The sequence below is a fragment of the Pocillopora damicornis genome, chromosome 4, assembly GCF_964200805.1.
Source record: "Pocillopora damicornis chromosome 4, jaPocDami1.2, whole genome shotgun sequence".
NCBI lineage: Eukaryota > Metazoa > Cnidaria > Anthozoa > Scleractinia > Pocilloporidae > Pocillopora > Pocillopora damicornis.
The window spans coordinates 30,639,159-30,658,165 of NC_142673.1; the positions used below are offsets into that span (position 1 = coordinate 30,639,159).

Sequence of the window (19,007 nt, forward strand, 5' to 3'; positions counted from 1 at the left end):
TCGTTCAACTAGCAACAGAAATGTGCCCTAGTTGACAACTTGCAAGCAATTGCAAGTGAGATGTCGCATTGCAACATGCGATGAACGTTTTGAAGATCTCATGACACGTACAGAGCATTCTTCACATTACAGAATCGCGCCCATTGAAAAACGTCGCACGGGAAAATGCAAATAAGCTAGAAAAGAGAAAGAGAGCATGCGTAACTTCACGCAGGCCTGTCAATCCGACTGTCAATCATGTAATCCCCCGTGTACGCAGTGTTCGAAAGTATTGTTTCTTGTGCAGACAACCGAAACGTAGCGCTTTTCATCGAAGAAGAATAGACGTAATTAGTGGCGTTATCTTGATTAGGTTATATTGTTTAAAAATCGGTCAGATGTAAAATTAAATTACCTTTCAAATGCCGGGTTTTCAATTTGTGTTAAGACTCAAATGCGGCAGATTTGCGAGGTTCGATCATCAACTTCGCCAAGAAAGCAAAACATCACAGAAATATTCCTTTTAGTAAAATTTCCGTACTGCCCCATACTATCGTAAAACAAATCTGTTTTCCCAATGGTAAAGTATTGTTTTTGTCACTCTATCCAAGAACTGAACGTATAATGTAGTGTGGGGCTGTGCGGAATTTTACCTTCCTTTTTGGCCCGTTATTGCCGTCAGTTTCAGATAACACGTCGGTAGTCTAATTACTTTTCGAAAAGCTTAAGTATACGTTGTAGATTCCCGCTCCACGTAGGTGCACGCTCACGCTCATAAGCTTACGGATGAACACTTCACGCTCTTTTGATATGCAAACGCGGCCCTCGCTCTTTACCGACGAAAAGAGCATTTCGTCACTTTGAAACAATGCTAATTGCTCCAATTGTATCTCCATTGTATCTAAACGGACGCAAAGCGAAATTTTACAACTCCCGTTTGGGAATTTGTCAATTCAGATCTAAAGCGACCGAAGTTGGCGGTGAGCGTTTGCAACCTCATTTTCTAGGTCATTGCGCCCGCAAAGCATCATGGGTACCCCACTTTTCTCGGGCGACGCTTTTCAATGGGCGCGATTCCGTAATGAAAGGACAAGTTCATAAACAGGTAAAATTGTGTAATACTTGACACATTTCAGAAACCCAAACAAGCGCCGTTGTAGAGGTGTAAAAAGAAATAGAAAAATGTTTTTCTCTATATTCAGTTTACGAAAAACAACCTGATGCCTTATTTTGTACTGAGGTATTTTTTCTTCACGATCAACAAAGGATTTTTCAAACCAATGGAGCACGATTTTGAAAAATGAGCATAATTCAAGTATTTTTTGACAAAAAACGAGCATTGCCAAGAGTATACAATTCCAGTTTTACAGCCAGGTTCTGATCACGTACAAAACCTTGATATTAATTGCATCAATAAAATTATCAGACAAGAGTTAGAGGAAAGTGAGCATGCCCGTCAGATGAAGATCTTCAACCGAACCATCGAACCCAAAGAGTATTCGTGCAGACTCTACAAAGCAGTCATTGGAACCCTGCCATTGCCAAATGCCGCATAATTTTGAAATTTGCAAGCAAATATTTCAAGAGTTCAAAATGTAAATGCTTCCCGATACACGCGCATGCGATAAACAACAAACCAATATAGAATCTTTTCTTTCTTTATTCCTTTTGCTGTTCCTTGGGGTGTTATTATATCGAAGCGGTCAACCGAAATCATTACGTGAAGAAATTACCTGAGTATTGTGATCATAGCTTAAGAGTAATTTCGATTTAGGAAACGAGCACGTGGCAATTAAAAGAACCAAAAGAAAGGTAAAAAACGAGCGATTAGTTTCGCTTTGAGTAACAACTACGAGCTCGGTAACATAATCACAAAACAGGTTATTGCTTATCAACGTTCGCGGGTCTTGATTACTCTATCGAGGATTACAGTCTAACTTGCATGCTATTCAAAAACGACCTTAATCACACGGTGTCTTATCCTGAACTGAAATGCTAACTACAATTTTCTGTCGAAAAGGAACTAATCATGGAGGCGTCAATCTAACCAGAAAATATTTCGCAGCTTTTCTCGGAAGCGGTAACATTTAGCTTCAACGAAAGCAGTTACACAAAGAAGGCCAGCAGGGTAATGCAGAATCAATAAAATTTGATTTGGTGCTCTTAATCCACAGCATCTACCACGTTGATTTCGAAGAAGCTTTAGTTCACTGTTTTGAGAAAGAATTACACGACAATGGAATCTTCGTCTGTATCCTGCCAGGGCATTATCTCATGTACTCGATTAATCTAAAGCAGAACTGTCAGTGGCATGGAAAGCAAAACAAGAGAGGAATATACGACACAGCCGAGAAAATCACCAGCGCTGTGTACGAAAACGGCTGCAAGTATGATTTACACACGCAAGAATATCCTATCGCAGTCACTGATGTATTTGATGAGAAATCAACCGATGGGAATCTGCTTCTTGATTTCTTGACGCGCACTAGCCTACGTGTAGCCGTACCCTCCCCCGATGGTGAAACGGAAGCGAGGGAACTAATTAAAAGTCTTTATACATTTTCTTGCAAAAGAGTGACGTCACGGAACACGATTAGTGACAGGTTTGCGTAGACTTTGCCTCGCCTCCGCCTTCACCTTGGCGGGGGTAAGGGTACGGCTACAAGTAGTTTAGACGCATACTGGTAATTTTCGCGAGACGGCAGACAGACAGCTTGTGAAGGAAACCCTGGAATTGATTGAAGATCTTACCACTATCGATAATGGGAGACGTCTCGGGAAAAAAATGAGGCTCGCTGGTTCTCATTCATGTGTAAAACAGCTGTCTTTTGTTTATCAATTTTTGTGATTTTGGCAATAGCTTATCAACGCTTAGGATAATATCAAAAACAAGAACATTAATAGTAGTTTGATTATTTGCGAAAAATTTATATTCTGGTACCATCTGATCTGTACAATTCATAAGAGACCCTAGTAATTTTCATCTTGAAACTCTTTTCTAAAAGCCTCTTTTTTATATATTATTATTATTATTATTATTATTATTATTATTATTATTTACAGTCCTTTCTCCAGTTATTGCAGATCGGTTGGTACCTTGGAACGCGTGATTAGTAGCAAAAAGAGTTACTCAAGGTTACCCCAGTTTCAGTCCAGTTTTTTTGGAAATGAATCAATGAGTTTCTTACAATTAGCCTCCCATTTTTAGTGTTCCCAAATTGCGTATAGAGCGACAAAATCCTTGTCAAAAAACCTTTGTAATAACCTCTTTGGCAAAACATATGTATAATTCTAAAAAGCCACACCCTTGATTGTTTTGATAGTTGTCATTACTATGTCAAAGAAAATCAAAATCAAAACTATTGAATGGCTGAAGTCAAAAATTTGTCTTAAACTAGGAACTTTACGTCTTTTGAAGAGAGCTTATGGTGGTCGTTTCTCCAAGAAATCAAATAGATGTTAACTTTGATGCGGACGTCTCGGAAAGCAGGGTCTGAATTGCTCTTCATTCAAAAGGCACATTTCACCTTGGCTGGTAGTTAGGAATGACACAAGTGCCTCACCACTATTTTGAGAAGATCAAAATTTCACTTTTCACATTACATTAATACAGGATGTGCTAGTTCTATACACTATGCACTACAATGAAATATTTTTCTGCTTACATATTCAACTTTATTGCACATAGTTCTAGATCAAAACTTTACGAAAACAAACTTATGTATAACTGTAACAATTTAAAACAATTGATACATTCTTAATTTACATTCTTCTTCTGGCTTACTGCCTTGATATAAATAAAGAATAAACCTTCTGTAGCTCAGGTAAAAGAAGGAAATGAAATGAGTGAAATACAAAACATTTCAGTATTGAGTTTGTGGCAAAGCAGAAGATACAAAGAAAATACACTGAGCATCATTGCTCCTGTCCCTCCTCTAACATCAGCCAGTAAATGCTTAATCCACATAGGGGAATAAATCAATCAAACACATACTTATGGTTAAAATGGTATTGTTCAAATTTCATGTTTGATAGAATTTACAGTAAGTAGTGGTCTTCTCCTGAATGAGTCCAGTTCTCATGGTTCTGAATTAAACCAAATGCCCAGAAATTTCAAATGGTATTGAATTACCAGACTGAGTCCAAAAATTTACAATGAAGTTTGGCTAATGTAAAATCACTGTATATTCAACATAAGGTATATTCACTCAATTTATAGCCTACAGAACTGGCTTAATTTTTAATGTTTTTCAGTGGAACAGGAGCAAGCACAAGGCAAGCACAAAGTGCAAGTCACATGCAAGGGGAAGGTTGCAAAATAAAATAACACCTGCACCCACAGTATTGTTCAAGCTTTGATCACATGATATCAAGTAACCAATTGGGTAGCTGTGTTCATATATTAATGAAGGAACGGCTTGAACAACAGTGTGGGTGCAGGTGTAATTTTTTTCACCTTCCTCCCATCGCACTTGACTGTTTTTGTCCTCCCCACTCATGCCTGACTAGCACTTTGCCCTCACCTCACATTTTCCTCTGATCAACTGACTCTCAAAACCTCAGCTTTTGAACTCTTTACAGCCACCAATTTACATTATCAACTCGGTAGATAATACTAAATTACCATTATACTCTTCCACCCACAAAGCACCACAGATTCTTTAGAAACTTACCCCATTTGCACAATAATCTGATTTCAAACATGTTTCACAAGTTCCAAGTGCTGTTATTAATTGAACATCAACATAGCCTGCCAAAAAGCTAACTCCTTTTTCTCAGAAATTAAGCAAATGTAGTCACCTCTCATATTGAGAACTTTTTTATCAAACTGTCACCAAAGGGTTATTTACTTTCATTAGTGTTGATGAAGTGAAAAGGCCAAAGCAGAAAGCAATATTGAAAGACCCAGTGCAAAATGAACACATTTTCATCACCACAGCAAGGATAAACATATTAACTTTTAAACACAGGTCTGAGAAATTTTACTATTTCATTAATATATCTCAATAATATTGATATGTATAGCATCTCTTTAAAGCATAAAACTGTACACCAATTTTTAATAATAAAACTATTTAACCTAACATTCAAATAGATTTGACTGTGTTGGACAATTAAAGTGTTGTGGCAAGCAGAGAATCTAATTGTCTCTTTGCTTATTTTGGTTACGTCTAAATTCTGCTCGCCAAAATGCCATGAATATCTGAATATTGAGCCCTGAGATAATAGCCATACCAGTAGCAGAAAATAAGAAATGTAAAAATGGCAAGTCATTGCGATGCTGTATGACAAAATTTGTCATCCATGCAGAGGTAAGAAATCGGAAGCACACAAATGTCATCAACACTACTATACGTACTACTCGGTACAACATACAAGTTTTGCTCACTCCATGAAAATTCAATAATTGTCTTAAATGTAAGAAGACACTGTTGACTTCCATTAAAAGAGAACAAACTGCAAAGGCGATGTACATTTTGCTGAAAACTGCTATTGAAAAGGCCATACATACCTGTAATAAAAGTAGTAGTATTTAAGATAATTATATAATTTAAAGAACAATGACAAGTTACATGCACGACAATAAATCTCTCCCAAAAATGTGAACACCTCACTTAATTAATACCCAAACCACATGTGATTCTCAAGATTCAGAATCAAACAGATACTGCAGCAGGCCACAGTAATTACAGCAGTTGCGTTTGTAATACTCCATTAAAACTCAATTTAATATGAATGTAAACACAAATCTATCTTACCAATACATGGTGTATCAGGAGACTCATGGAATTACTGGCATCGTACATCAGCATATCAAAGAAATCATGGATAAAATAACCTGTAACACAGATGAATCTCGTGTAAGTCACCATCCAGGGTTACTAACAAAAAGTATGGAGTACAAGGATAATCATATGCAAAACTATTAATGGTATGTTACATTTTTACCCTTGAACTCCCACGAGTGACTGAGAGAGAATTTCTCCTTACAGAAGACAAGTGTTGGGAATAAAGAAATTTATCTATCAGGCCCCAGTAGTTCAAAGCATGGATAAAGCTAACCACTGGATAAATCTCTGTCCCATCGATAGCATAGTAAGTTTTCTAAACTCTTATCCGCTGGATAGCAATTTATCTGTTGGATAGTGCTATCCAGCCTTTATACAACTGGACCCAGAAGATTATTAATTGATGCAATACAAAATTCTTTGAAGCAGCATTTTAAGAATGGGCAGACTGTAAAGATAATTACAGTGAGATCTTGGGAGTGAAAGAGTCAAATGAACTATTAGCTCATATTGATGATGGGAAGTTTATATCAGGACTACTCACACTTAACCTGAGAGGAATAACAGGACTTCTAAATTCAAAGGCAGCTAAAATTCTTGAAGTAGTTCAAAACTCAAAATCAGAGGTCACATAAAAAATAAATGAAATCACCTGTCAGCAAGTCAAATTGCACACTGAGCCAGTACAAAAATTTGACACCAAATTTAAGACAGAATGGCAGGACCTGCTTATTATGAAAGTTGAAGTTGCAAAGCAAGAAAATTAAAATGATCATGGTCAGACTTTGTAGAATTGATTTCTTTGTTACCAGTTTAATTTCTTATGATACTTTGATATCTTAGGTGGGCAGAAGGGAAGGGGGGGTCTTCAAGGAAAGGGGGTCCCTACAAACATTGCAAATGTGGAAGATGTGATGAAAAGAAAAGATTAAGAGGTATGTATGGTTCAGATCAATATTCATCCAAAGAATTAGGATATCACATTTTCAGAGGGGAAGTTTAGACTTGACAAAATATAGAAACACAGTAAAATGGAAACACTCTATGTGATACCAAATCATACTGTTTTGATCCTGACAAGGCAAGACAATTACCCTTGGGGGCTCGAGAAAGATAGGGGGCTAATGTTATTATGGTAGTAAGAGCTGTCATGTGAGTTATCACTTTTCATCTGATTACTTCTGAATACAATAATCAGTGTACATTTCTTAACAATCTTCAAAGTGGAAAATAAAAAAACTTTGGCTTTCAGGTTCGTATATGTCGCTATCTAATTCCAATGGAAAACATCATTATGGTATAACTAGTTGCATTGGCCGAGTACATTAATTTTTGGAGTTTTTTGTATATTAGAACGTTAACAGTATAACAGGGGCTATCTAGATTCGATCATCCCTAAGGAACTAGTACAAGAGTTGGCAAATGCTTACGATCTAAGATAAAAGTCTTACATTAGTACATGATGTTGATCTCATGTAAATTATGCAATTTTTTAATTTGAGAGGCGTTGAGGATCGTTGAATCTCGATACATTTGACTTGACCCTTAGCTTGTGTGTGCAGATTTCATTACTTAACTATCTCACCCATGTAAGACATACCGGTGGAGAAGGTTACAAGGTAAAAGGCTGTATTACTCCATGCCGTGAGCATTTTTGTTAACATCACTGGTTCGTCAAAAAAGCTGCAAAGACCACGAACGAAGAGCAATGAGTTTCGCCATTGAACAAGGTTGGCATGACATTCTGACATTTTTAGTGGTAAAAGAATTCGAGTGAATGGGTTATGAACTCACCAGTAGACTGATAAGATAGCTGAAATAAAGGAATGTACAAATGACACAGAGATATTTTGATACAACCATGTTTTCCTCGGAGGTGACGATTTCAGTCCAGATGGTGTGGGCGCATAATTTTTCAGAGCATACTGCAATGCTCGAAAACATACAAAAAATCCGAGTATTTCATAGGAGCCACGAGGGAGATTCAGAATGTTTAACATGATGTGAACTCTCTTCAACACTTCACAGGTAGAGGAAGAGTGTCTTGTTGAAGGGAGTATCCTTATGATTATGCAACAATAGAATGCGTGACTAAAGTACATGACATTTACAATGGCTTTGAGATCATGACGTCACACACAGCCCATATGTCACCATTGGTCAAGTTGAATGGCATGAGGACAAATTAGGTGTGTGTACTCGTTTTTTGGCCCTTACGTTCAAAGAAGAATCACAATGACATGACATTTTTTGGAGTAACAGGGTGTCGGGTGAATCTTTTTCAGAACAACTTGGCCATTAGCATGAAAATCAGCCGTCAGGCCCGTCACGGTTCAACAAGGATGCTTGGAGTATCACGCATCAGTCACCTGGTTAACACCGGGCAACGGATGGTTCGAAACAAACTCGGGTTAGAGGATTTCAAACTCGTTCCCATGATCTTCTCTTCCTGCTTAACTTTGAATTCAATATGACGCTACACAGTCATCTGATAATAGCGACTATAACATAAAAGAGAGGTCAAGCGAAAACAACGGAAACTGGTTATATTGGCATTTTCTAGGAAACAAAGGAAGAGTAAACCCAAGTACTGGAGGACGAAAAAGTACTCACCTAAGGTGTAACTAGTTGCAATATCATTTGTCTTTTGTATTGAAGACTCTCAATAAACCAGCAGATAATTACCGTATTTACTCGAATAAGCACCGCAGCTGAAAGCCAAATGATGAACACCGCCTTCCTATGCCACAACCTATTAGGATAATAAGGGATTTATTCCATCAGGATTATTAGGGAATTATTAAATTAAAACAAAAAGTGCGTTGCGACTCGACCATGTACGCCATCCTTGGAAATTATCACATACAAAAAACGAGACATAAGACATAACTTAGGACAAGTTTCTGTACCACACTACGAATTGAATTATTGTTGTTGTAGATAGATAGATAGATAGATAGATAGATAGATAGATAGATAGATAGATAGATGGATAGATAAATAGAAAGATAGAAGGATCGTAAAATAAGATGATAAAATAAGATACTGAAAGTATCAAAATAGATAGTTGTAGTGACATTAAATGTCATGATACGAAATATAAGTCATGAATCTCACTTGGCAAACATTTTTAACCTCTCCGAGGAAACTTTCTATTCAAATGAGTAGAGTTGCACTACTGAAAAGTAACTGTCAGTGGTTTGACACATTGAGAGTGTACCCAGTGTATGTTTACAGCTCGGAAGAAAACATATCGCTACCATGCATCCTGTTGATTTCATAGTGTTTGTAGAGTACTCATAAGTCAAGTGACTCCTCTCATTCCTCTGATTCGACTGTCTTTTATTCAGTAATCAAGATAGCAGATTTACTGTACAATACTCGTAATAAGTTATTTTACTTTTTCTTAGGAAAGAAGATTTACGACACGATTGAGTAATTGGAAGTTTCCTTACAGAGGTAACGCTATGTAACGCAATACACTACAGTGTTGATTCTCATTTCAGAGAGTGTCCATAATTAGCAAAAAAAAAACCCTTTACATTGCGAGGGATAGTAAAATCAACGACCATCCATATCGAAAGCGCGAAGTTCTCAAAAATTCCGGCTTTTTTCAAATTGATCATGTTTCTAATCAACGAAGTTTCACTGACAAGCGATGACAGATACCGCTGGGATTTCTTTAGTTCAGCTCTTCCTCCAAAATCTGCCTACCCCACCCAAGCACTGCGGTGCCTCTGATGTTTACGTTGATTGGAAAAGTGTTCTTCAATTGCAAAAGTTAGGGTCGCACCTAGAAATGTCGCCCAACCAGATATTTAAAACACGAAGTAAACACATGTAGAATAACTATTCCCAAGTAGCACTATTGCCTTATGCATTTAAAATTGCTCTATCAGCCGCCACAGCTATGACGTGAAAGCAAACAGTGACTAATTTGAGCACAGGCAGACCACACTATGTGTTCGTGGTCAATAATTCTCTTGACGGCCTCCAGCCAAAAGTAATTTCGTATAATTATTTAGCTTTATTGAGATATTCAGATCGAGATATAATTTAGATATGCAATTTTCAGAGCTTTATTCATAACCTTCACAGATTTTGTCGTCCCATGTGAACAATTATCAACATAGTGTGGTATGCCTGTGATTCGAGCAGTGATCTTCAAACTCTGTCATAGTATGTGTAACCAGGCCTTCTGACGTAATTCCGTGGATCTTGTCCTTTTGTTACTCCATTCAACTCGCAACTCCTTGTGGGTAGTGCTGAATCATGCTGTAAGTTAAACGACAGGCACTGGGGATCAGCAAGGCACTTCTCGAAACATTCCCTAACGTCGCTAACCTGATGCTGACTCTGAGTGTGGTTACGTAATGAGTGACCTACATCATTAATAGTAGCCTGAAAGATCCCTGTAAAAAAAAGTTGCATGGTTTAACACAGAAGGGCCACGCCCTCTAGGAGAGTAAGGAAACTGTCACATGCATGTTAACAGGAGATTATTATCTTTTGATGTTTAGTAAAGGTAGTAATATGATTTCGAGCGGAATTTGGTGTTTATAAGCACTAGCAAATTTGTCTAAGACAGCAAAAATTGCACGAACCCGTAAGACGAAATCTTCAGGAAAGACAAACTTGCACTCGTGTTACGTGAAAAATGCACTCGTTTTTAACAAATCAGAAGCGTGTAATTCTTTCAGGTATGTTATTACGAGGCAAACTGAATTCCATGAACTTGACTGGACTAAGCCTATCCTGATTAGTTTATCTCATCTTTCTTGCCCACGTTTTAATGGTGCAGGTTTTAAGTAAATTGTGTGACCGAGTTCGCAATTGCTGAATATAATCAGCGCTCAAACATAATTATAGCAGTCTCCGTAAATTACAACTCAGATTTTTGTTAATCCTCGTTAAATTAACTATATTATTTCAGTACCCTGTGTTTACGAGTCCAATTCAGTCCTCGTAATGAGTTTGCTTGTTATGCAAAGTTTTGCTCTGAAATAGGCGCCTCACACTTTCAATCGCTGACAGATGCATTACTCGAACGAGCGCCATTGTCTTTTGCCTTTGTTTTCACTAACCCTTATCAGTAAATTTAACACACGTACCCTCAGACAACACCTCTGTCATTACTGGAGCCAAATCAGATAATTTCCGCCGGCAAAAAAGCCTCACATGATCTTCCTCTACTGTAGAAATCCATAATGCGTCCTCACTGATACCCGGGATCTTTCCCCAGTGACTATCTTCTCGTTTTGTATGGATTGCAAAGGCCTGAGGCCAATGGCTGACATCCGCTGTCTTGCGCCAAAGTAGGATCTGAGCCGACTCGCCTCTTTTCAGACCAATACATTTCCATCGTGTGTCGGTAACTAGGCCGTTGCTTACACTTCCTATAAGCCACGGTTTCTGGTTATAATTTCGACATCTCACGGCCAAGTGGCTTGTTTTTGATTTAACAGTGACATTTACTACATTGTTTTCCCATGTGCTGTTTTGAGTACGAGTCCTATAATCACCGAAGGTGAACACAGTCAGCTCTCCTTTGCAAGCAAAATTTGCTTCGAGCGATTCGCTCGTTTTCCCTGAAATACAAACACAAGTTATCATATACACAATGACGTTCCGTCACTGAATTTCAAGTGATCATGGAGTCGGCAGTGAAAATCTTGGTGGTTTTGTCCAAGTACATTCTCCTTACTAGATTTGCATACTTGGTTTTTTAATTCATTCTTTACCGGACAAATAATTAGTCTTTATGTAAACATTTAATTACATTTTTTTACGTTAGGCAGCTTTTTTTTTAACCGTGGGGGTATAACGGTTCTTACACCATTGCACCTGCTATTAAGGGATGTGACATAAAAATTCTAATTTTAGTTGTCCACGATATTTTAACAATACACGATCGGAAGGAAACGAGATGGTATTCATATAACGGTACCTAGATCTATGTGGTGCCTACTCTAACTTGTGATAAATTCATATAGTTCTGGGAATACCGAGAAACAGCGTTCGAGATTTACAAATTGAGTTTACTTTGAATCAAGTGCAAAGAGCTTAGGTAGAACTACCACTACTACAGCTGGTAAAAAAAAAGTGCCTTCAGTTAAAGGCAAGCCTCGACATGCAGCCTGTTCAACACAACATGAACATCGAAGTTGGCAGGGCGCAATGTAAATATTTATATTGACACCGTTCTTGCACGTAAGGGTTCTCGTTAGCTCTGGTTTTCTCATTACATTTTTCATTCTGAGTTAAGTACAACACGGGCGAAAGAAGCCGAAAATCAATTGAAATACAAAAATATGTCTGCGATTCACGATCGCTTTTGGGATGCAATGGGGAAGAACTTAATTAAACACATCCACAGGAAAATCATTTCTCACAGGATTTGCTAATTTCAAATACGTTTTACATAGCATCTTTCGGTCTCGTTTGTATTCACCTTCAGCTTTGCCGGATAACTTGCCGTACTTGAACATTCATGATTCAAATAATTTGCTTCTATCACAGAAATAAACTTTGTCACGGTTACTGGCTTGTTAGTTCCTTAATTGTAACTCACCTTTGCAAAACGGAATATTGAACAGAAGATAAAATGGAAAAAATATCATGTCTTCGAAAAAAGAAAAACGTTTTTGATCACTTAGCAGGCCACGAGAATCTGTTTCAGGCTGACTTTCACTGAGTAAGTTGTCGCTTTATGTGTACCTAAAGGCTGTTGTAACAGTTGTGTTTATTTTTGTTTTTTACCATGAGAGTGCACTTTGATTGAAAGGAAACACCATGGACAAAGAGAACTGGAGACATTTATCTATACGAAACAATGTGCAATTAACGTTAGAATTCAAAGTTAAGCAAACAGTCGAATCGTGGTGATGCCACAGAGATAAAACACTCATGAATAAGAATACTTTCCACAACTAATATCCAATTTTAATTTAATGTTGTGTGTCAATTCTCATTTTATAAAAGATATCGAAATAGAAGTTTCCATTACGATAAGATTATCTCTTCATTCGTTACGCACCCTGTGATTGGTTATTCTTTGAGGACCGCACACTTCTGTGCAGCGTGCTAAATTTTAAAATTTGGTGCTGAATTACGGGTTACTTATCTCCAATTGTTCTCGATTTTCGACAGCGAATAAAAGATAATTTTTTTATATTGTTTCCTTTCTTTTCCGTAATAATACTAAAACATGAAAAATGCTGAGTAACGTTTCTGAATTGTCATATGGATTCTGCTGTAATGCGTTATTAGAAATCGTTTCTGAATCCTGTTAATTAAGGATATTTGTTATTCCTCGAGGTTCTTTGATTTTTGTACCGTAAGGTAGGCTACATATCCGTGTTTTCGAGGAGAGAAAAACAAAGTTGGTTCGTAACCTCCACAATGGCCCTGGAACCCGTTGATCACTATTTTGTGGTATTAGACAAATTTCGAAAATCGCAATTGCAGAAAATATTACATTATGCATTATTGATGAAACTTGTTTTTAAATTTGACCTCGGATATCAGAAAAGGTCGCATTATCATAATTACAGACGTCCTCGTACATTTCTCCTCTTTTTTAATTTGATTTGTGGGTTTTTTAAATTATAAACAAATTGTAAACTAGGCAGGCTATTTTTGAACGGATAACTTTTTAGGATGCCAACGTGTTTGTTTCAGGACGAAAAGAGAAGTTCATGATTACCGGACGTAAACAATAGAGAGTTCCTTACTGCTTTTTCTTCCTTGCGGCAAAACTTATCACCTTTTGAATTTTGTGGGAACCAATTCACGCTCATTTGCATGAGAGCAAGCTTTTAGTAATAGGAGACAATGATTAGGGAAATAGCGAATGAGTATGTCAATTTATATTACTTGCTCTGAAAACAAAAAGCCATTCATCCTGGAATTGTAAATTCTATGGCTGATTTAATTAAATTGTGCAACATCAGGGTTTTGCTAAACATCCTGAAAATCGCTGCTTCGTAATCATCACCCTCGCAGAAAAAAAATTGTCAATTAGCTGCTTTAAATCATTCATTTGTATTAATTTCTAATTTCATTTATCAACATTTTATCTATTTACTTCACGTATCCTTTGTATCGAACGTAAAAAAGTGTTTCGGTGAAGAGCTCAATACTCCAAAGCTTTTTTAGGTGACTGTATATGAAATAGAGTGAGGATATTTTGTAGTCCCTAGTGCCCGCAGTGCACCCATGGTCAGTGCCCCCATGATGCAATACTGCATTATGTTTACCGTGAGCTCGATTTATGTTATGATTGTTTTTTTAGTTCCTGGCTGTGATCTCTTCCTACAAACTAAACAAATCAACAACGACATTACCTTTTCTGTATCTCTTAGACAGCGGAACTGTGATTATGTTGTGACAAATTTCAACCAGCATTTGTTACTGGTAGGTGAATGGTATTTCAGCCAAATAGCTGATTTAAGTGCTCGTGTAATTATTATCATGCTCTGAAACCGGAACATCATTGGATGTTATTCAAAATCAAAGATTTCATCTGAATGGCGAAATTCAAACTCTGTCATAGTATGTGTAACCAGGTCTTCTGACGTAATTCTGTGGATCTTGTTCTTTTGTGACTCCAATCAACCCGCAACTCCTTGTGGGTAGTACTAAATCATGCTCAAAGTTGAACGAAAGGCACCGGTAGTCAACCAAGCACCTCTCGAAACAGCCCATAACGTCACTAACCTGATGCTGACTCTGAATGTGGTTACGTAAAGAGTAGCCTTCGTCATCAATTGTAGCCTGAAAGATCCCTGTTAAGATTAACAGAGTTCTGTGGTTGATATTGGACGGCCCTTTGGTGTTCAATATAGATCCCGCCGAAACCCAAGCATAAACTATCCTCTAAAACTTTAAAATGGTGTACAATGCACCACTGTTTCAGCAGTATGTAGGGGTATTTAGAAACTTTTTTGCTGTCTACCCCCCCCCCCTCCTCAAAAGGGTTTTATTTTATGGGATGCCTATTTTCAACCCCTATACTGATCAGAAATAATTGCATTTATCGCTGCTACTCGATTATACTTCGATAATGATAATATAATACTACTAGAACTTCGATGATTCGCCAGGTAAATCTTTTCGGTATCCTCTATCTACATGAATTAGCGGTGGCTAGAGGTTTTAGCAAGTTTCATAACTGTATAATGCTCTTGGTGTTGTTGTCCAAACCGTTGTTATTTTAAAGTAAGTTCGTTCGATCACCTTTACAATTACCTTCAGCCCACTAAGAGGAATCTGGATCTTTAACATTGATAGCGTGAATATACGCTGAAAATCGGAAGATTTGTGAATTTGACGTATTTCCAGATACTACTAACCTTTGGACATTGGAATAACAAAAAGCAACAGCCGGAAACAATAGCTTATTAACTTGTTAAGACTCTATCCACTTCAACTTGTTTCTGTATTAGGTTTATTATTAATAATCAGACATTGCATTCTAGTGTTGTGCTTTGTTTCATCCGCCCTGTGAAAGGCCAGTGTGACATATTAAAGCGACAGCCGGAAACAATAGAACTTAGACCTGATAATTAATCATTGCGAAAGATCAACAGAACTGGTACAAACGAATGAGATTCTTCTTGGAAATAATTTTAACAGAGTTTTGTTACAACTGACTTTTGAATGGAGCAGCAGTCATCTTTAGTACAACTAGACGTTTCATTAAAAGTCTTGTATTTGTAGAAATTTCGTCGTCAGCTTTCTGTGGGTCCACTTGAACCGTTTCTATTAATGATTTCTCCTCTCACCTCAGTCAGTTTTCGTCGACAATGTGGGAAAGGTGATGAAGCAAAGAGCGTTCTGTTTAATATGAGGCGGGACAAATTGTTCATGGTATAGGCAATAAAACCTGGTAACTGCATGGATTTTTTTTCTGAAGAATGCTAAGCTTGACATCTCGCTAAAAGCCTTTTTTCAATATCTAATTTCCGGCTTAACGATTACGTGTCAAATTTAAAAATGAATTTTAGATGGAAACTGTTTGTGCTCCCACTCTGGTAATATGGTTTCAATGGGGTGTTGGCTTTTACGGCTAATAGTTAAAATTTTGGCCAATCTACGGCCGACGGTTAATATCTTTCCATTGTTGCCGCAGGAAATTGTTTCTTACGGTTACCATTTTTTATATCCAACTGTTAAAACTTGTCTATTTCTATGCCCAACTGCTTAATTTTTTGACCGTTTTACGGCAAAGGTGCATTCAATGCTTTTTAATTAGCTCTTGAAACCTACATGTGTAATCAAATTTTTAAAAAAATCCACTTACCCTCTCGCACGCGCTTTAGGGTATTGGCAGTGACTAAGCCGACCACGAGTTTTGAATTTAGCTTCCTGCCCCACCCCCCAACAAGCACTTGAGTAACTAGAGTATATTTGCGATTAACTAACAGGCGTTTTGTTAGTGTGAGTTAACGCCAAAAAGCTCGCGATCGTTTGTTCGACCGGCCATTTTTGATTTGCAGTTAGAGTGGACGGTGGGGGTAGGGGGCGGGGGAGGGGAGAAAAAACGTAAGTAATCTTCACTCCCCTACCCCCACCCCTCTCCTTATTTTTGACCGTCGACCGCCCCCTTGGTATAAATTTTTCCTCTCCCCAGCCATCCGCTGCCATTAAAATCAAAGATGGCGGCCATAATATTCGTTATGAAATTACTTAGCACTGGTTAGCCTAAATTACGGCTACCCTGCTGGTCCCTTCCTTTATTCCTTCTATTCCTTTTATTATGTAGTTGTCTGCTTTTTTTCCTCGCTTTCGCCCGAAGTGTTTCCACCATGTCCGCAGGCTGAAGTGAATTAGAATGATTTAATATCACCTGAATTGCTCATGTAAAATTATTCTAAATAAGTTTGCTCAGCAATACACTCAACATTATTTCTAGATTAAACAAAAACAGTAAATCCAAAAAGACATGCATGGAAAGTCGATTATCTTTGTCGAGAAAATAAACAAAAGCACATTTCTCAATTTCAACCGTGTTCTAAATATATCTAAGTGCCAATAATATTAAAATAATACAGATAGGCGCTCGATCTCTCAAACAAACAAACAAAACCAAAACACAAAATCCCTGTACGCATCCTATCCGTAAAGAACTTAAAACATCTGAATGGTCAGTAAGACTCAAAAAGTGAAAATCAGCATGTTGCCATAATAATTACGATTTTTTTACATGTTTTGACAGTTGCCAACAAGTTTTGACAAGTAACCCTTAAATAGAAATGCTTCCGTAAATGTATGCAAATGAACTGCATTCCTGAGATCTTTTGTGAGGAAAAGAAAACCGCGTGGATTTTTGTCAAAATTCGACTCCGCGCGACTTGTTCAGCTTTTTCCACTTTAATTAATACCGCTGTCAGTCTTTCAGGAAATCCGTTCAGGATAACGGCAGTAGAAGAACCACGTAATCTCATTAGCACACCTATCAGTAGAGTGGTCTGACTTTGCAGTTCATTTATCAAAATTCTAAGTAAATAGTCGAAAATGGGTTAATGCAAGAGTTTGTGGCCGAATTTCGTTCGACCCGGATTTAACTGTTAAATTGCGCCTCAACGAGAAGCCTAAAATTATTTCTGGACTAAACAAAGGAAACTGCAAAGTAATATGTGGTAAGTTGATTATCCGTGAAATATTCGCCATGATCAAACAAACACTCCATTCTTTTAAGATTCGACTGCGGTCAGATATTTGGCGAAATTGCTTCCTAATAATAATCATAACTGATCAAATGAAATGTCATTTCACCTGAGTTCTGACAAAAGGGCGATGAAAATGATGTTCCTTCAGAACAAAGGCTATCTTTTAACATAATTGACGTTCATATCTACAGTTGCAGAAAGAGTCCAAATCGCACATTTAATTGAACTTCAAGTGATTATTACTGCTCGCAGAAGTGCTGAAATTTACTCCATCTTAAAATCGTGGATCGTCGCGCGCTTTTCTGAAAACCAGAAAAACGACTAACATAGCTGAGATTATCATCAATGAAATCCAGAAAAACGACTCACATAGCTGAGATTATCATCCGCAAAAGTGTTTGGGTTTTTTGTCGTGCAACAGGGTTGAACATAAAATAAGCCATCCATCTCATTCTGCATCCATCCTAAGTCTTTTCTTAGCTGTGTACCTCACCTTGTACAAGCCGTTGAAAGTAGTTAAATTTGTATAAATTTCACTTTCTCGAATGCATTCAGAGAGTACTTCCGGTTTTGTACACAAAAACATGCGTATATTTTGATTACATATCTTTTTTCCGACTAATTCATCTTCAAATAATATCAAACTGATGAAGGTGAGGCTGTAAATAAAAATTAACCGCGTTATCGGTAAATTATGCCTACAGGAAGTCAAATGACACCAAGGAATAACTCAAACAAACTCCCAAATCCCATGGAATCAAGATTGACCCATTCAAATGGTAATAAGTCTCTGTCAGCTGTTAAACATGGCGCCAATTGACCATAGTTCATTATTCATTCTTCATGACACATTTTCTGCACTCTATTTTCATTTAAATTACGCTCATTTCTTGATTTTGAGCCCAGAATAAACCTTACGTTATGTCTAGTTTTTATCACGCGCAACTGCTGATCTGCCAAAAAGATAAAATGTATACATAATATATACACGTAACCAAAGCAAAAGGGCAAAATATTATCTCGTGAAACCACCCACCGTAGCTTTACAAACTTACTCCTTTATTCATGCTTATTAAGTTGCGTGATGGGTGCGCCAATCACATTAAGTAACAAATATGAAAAAGAGCAAAGATAAACACCGAGAAAAATGTCAATTTAATGAACACACAAGAGAGATGTTGCCAGATTAAATAAAACCTGTCGACTGTTCATCGGAAAAACCAACAAGTGAACAAACAAAGCCAAGTCCTTCAATTGTATTGATGTTTAAACTACTGATAACTCTTCTCTTTTACTTTTTGTTACTCGACCGCCCGACAGTCTGGAGTCTATTGGAGAGTAAAGCCAAGAGCCTTTTGAGACAGATAATAAGAGCGTCAAAACTTATCAATGATTCTCGTCTTTGAGGTACACCCTTCCACTGTAGATAAAAAAAATAAAATAGAACATCCGTGGCACGCCTTTAAGTAGATGGAGAGAAAAATCTTCGTTGTTGCCGTTAATCGTATCAAAAATTGAACGGATCAAGAACCTCATTAATTTTCAATTAAAGTGACTTCAAGTTCGA

At 37.4% G+C, this 19,007-nt stretch overlaps 3 protein-coding genes across 3 annotated transcripts; 1 reads left to right on the forward strand and 2 right to left on the reverse strand.

Annotated features, from left to right (window-relative positions):
• Positions 1 to 1,060: 1,060 nt before the first annotated feature.
• LOC113681696 (uncharacterized) lies at positions 1,061 to 2,975 on the forward strand. The gene is made up of 4 exons (XM_089204295.1): positions 1,061 to 1,084; positions 1,350 to 1,499; positions 2,071 to 2,475; positions 2,654 to 2,975. Exons 1-4 carry the CDS (start codon positions 1,061 to 1,063, stop codon positions 2,825 to 2,827), a joined length of 753 nt encoding a protein of 250 aa, XP_089060421.1. The 3' UTR covers positions 2,828 to 2,975.
• A 656-nt stretch (positions 2,976 to 3,631) lies between these two features.
• Positions 3,632 to 7,847, reverse strand: LOC113681701 (TLC domain-containing protein 2). Its single transcript, XM_027198811.2, has 4 exons — positions 7,563 to 7,847; positions 7,369 to 7,451; positions 5,739 to 5,818; positions 3,632 to 5,491 (listed from the first exon to the last, which is right to left on the reverse strand). Exons 1-4 carry the CDS (start codon positions 7,766 to 7,768, stop codon positions 5,120 to 5,122), a joined length of 741 nt encoding a protein of 246 aa, XP_027054612.2. The 5' UTR covers positions 7,769 to 7,847; the 3' UTR covers positions 3,632 to 5,119.
• Positions 7,848 to 9,089: 1,242 nt separating this feature from the next.
• LOC113681706 (uncharacterized) lies at positions 9,090 to 12,491 on the reverse strand. The gene is made up of 3 exons (XM_027198821.2): positions 12,340 to 12,491; positions 10,880 to 11,356; positions 9,090 to 10,180 (listed from the first exon to the last, which is right to left on the reverse strand). The coding sequence occupies exons 1-3, from the start codon at positions 12,386 to 12,388 to the stop codon at positions 9,933 to 9,935; spliced, it is 774 nt and encodes a 257-aa protein (XP_027054622.2). The 5' UTR covers positions 12,389 to 12,491; the 3' UTR covers positions 9,090 to 9,932.
• Positions 12,492 to 19,007: the final 6,516 nt, after the last annotated feature.

Excerpts from the sequence above, each read along its gene's own strand:
- LOC113681696 (XM_089204295.1), top strand. The coding sequence starts at position 1,061 with ATGAAAGGACAAGTTCATAAACAG. Across the intron at positions 1,500-2,070 it reads CGTGCAGACTCTACAAAGCA|CTTCAACGAAAGCAGTTACA; the intron begins GTCATTGGAACC and ends GGTAACATTTAG. Across the intron at positions 2,476-2,653 it reads TGACGCGCACTAGCCTACGT|ACGCATACTGGTAATTTTCG; the intron begins GTAGCCGTACCC and ends CAAGTAGTTTAG.
- LOC113681701 (XM_027198811.2), bottom strand. The coding sequence starts at position 7,768 with ATGTTAAACATTCTGAATCTCCCTCGTGGCTCCTATGAAATACTCGGA. Across the intron at positions 7,452-7,562 it reads GCTATCTTATCAGTCTACTG|CTTTTTTGACGAACCAGTGA; the intron begins GTGAGTTCATAA and ends TGGTCTTTGCAG. Across the intron at positions 5,819-7,368 it reads CCTTGTAACCTTCTCCACCG|GTTATTTTATCCATGATTTC; the intron begins GTATGTCTTACA and ends TCTGTGTTACAG.
- LOC113681706 (XM_027198821.2), bottom strand. The coding sequence starts at position 12,388 with ATGATATTTTTTCCATTTTATCTTCTGTTCAATATTCCGTTTTGCAAA. Across the intron at positions 11,357-12,339 it reads CAATATTCCGTTTTGCAAAG|GGAAAACGAGCGAATCGCTC; the intron begins GTGAGTTACAAT and ends TTTGTATTTCAG. Across the intron at positions 10,181-10,879 it reads GACAGAGGTGTTGTCTGAGG|GGATCTTTCAGGCTACTATT; the intron begins GTACGTGTGTTA and ends TTTTTTTTACAG.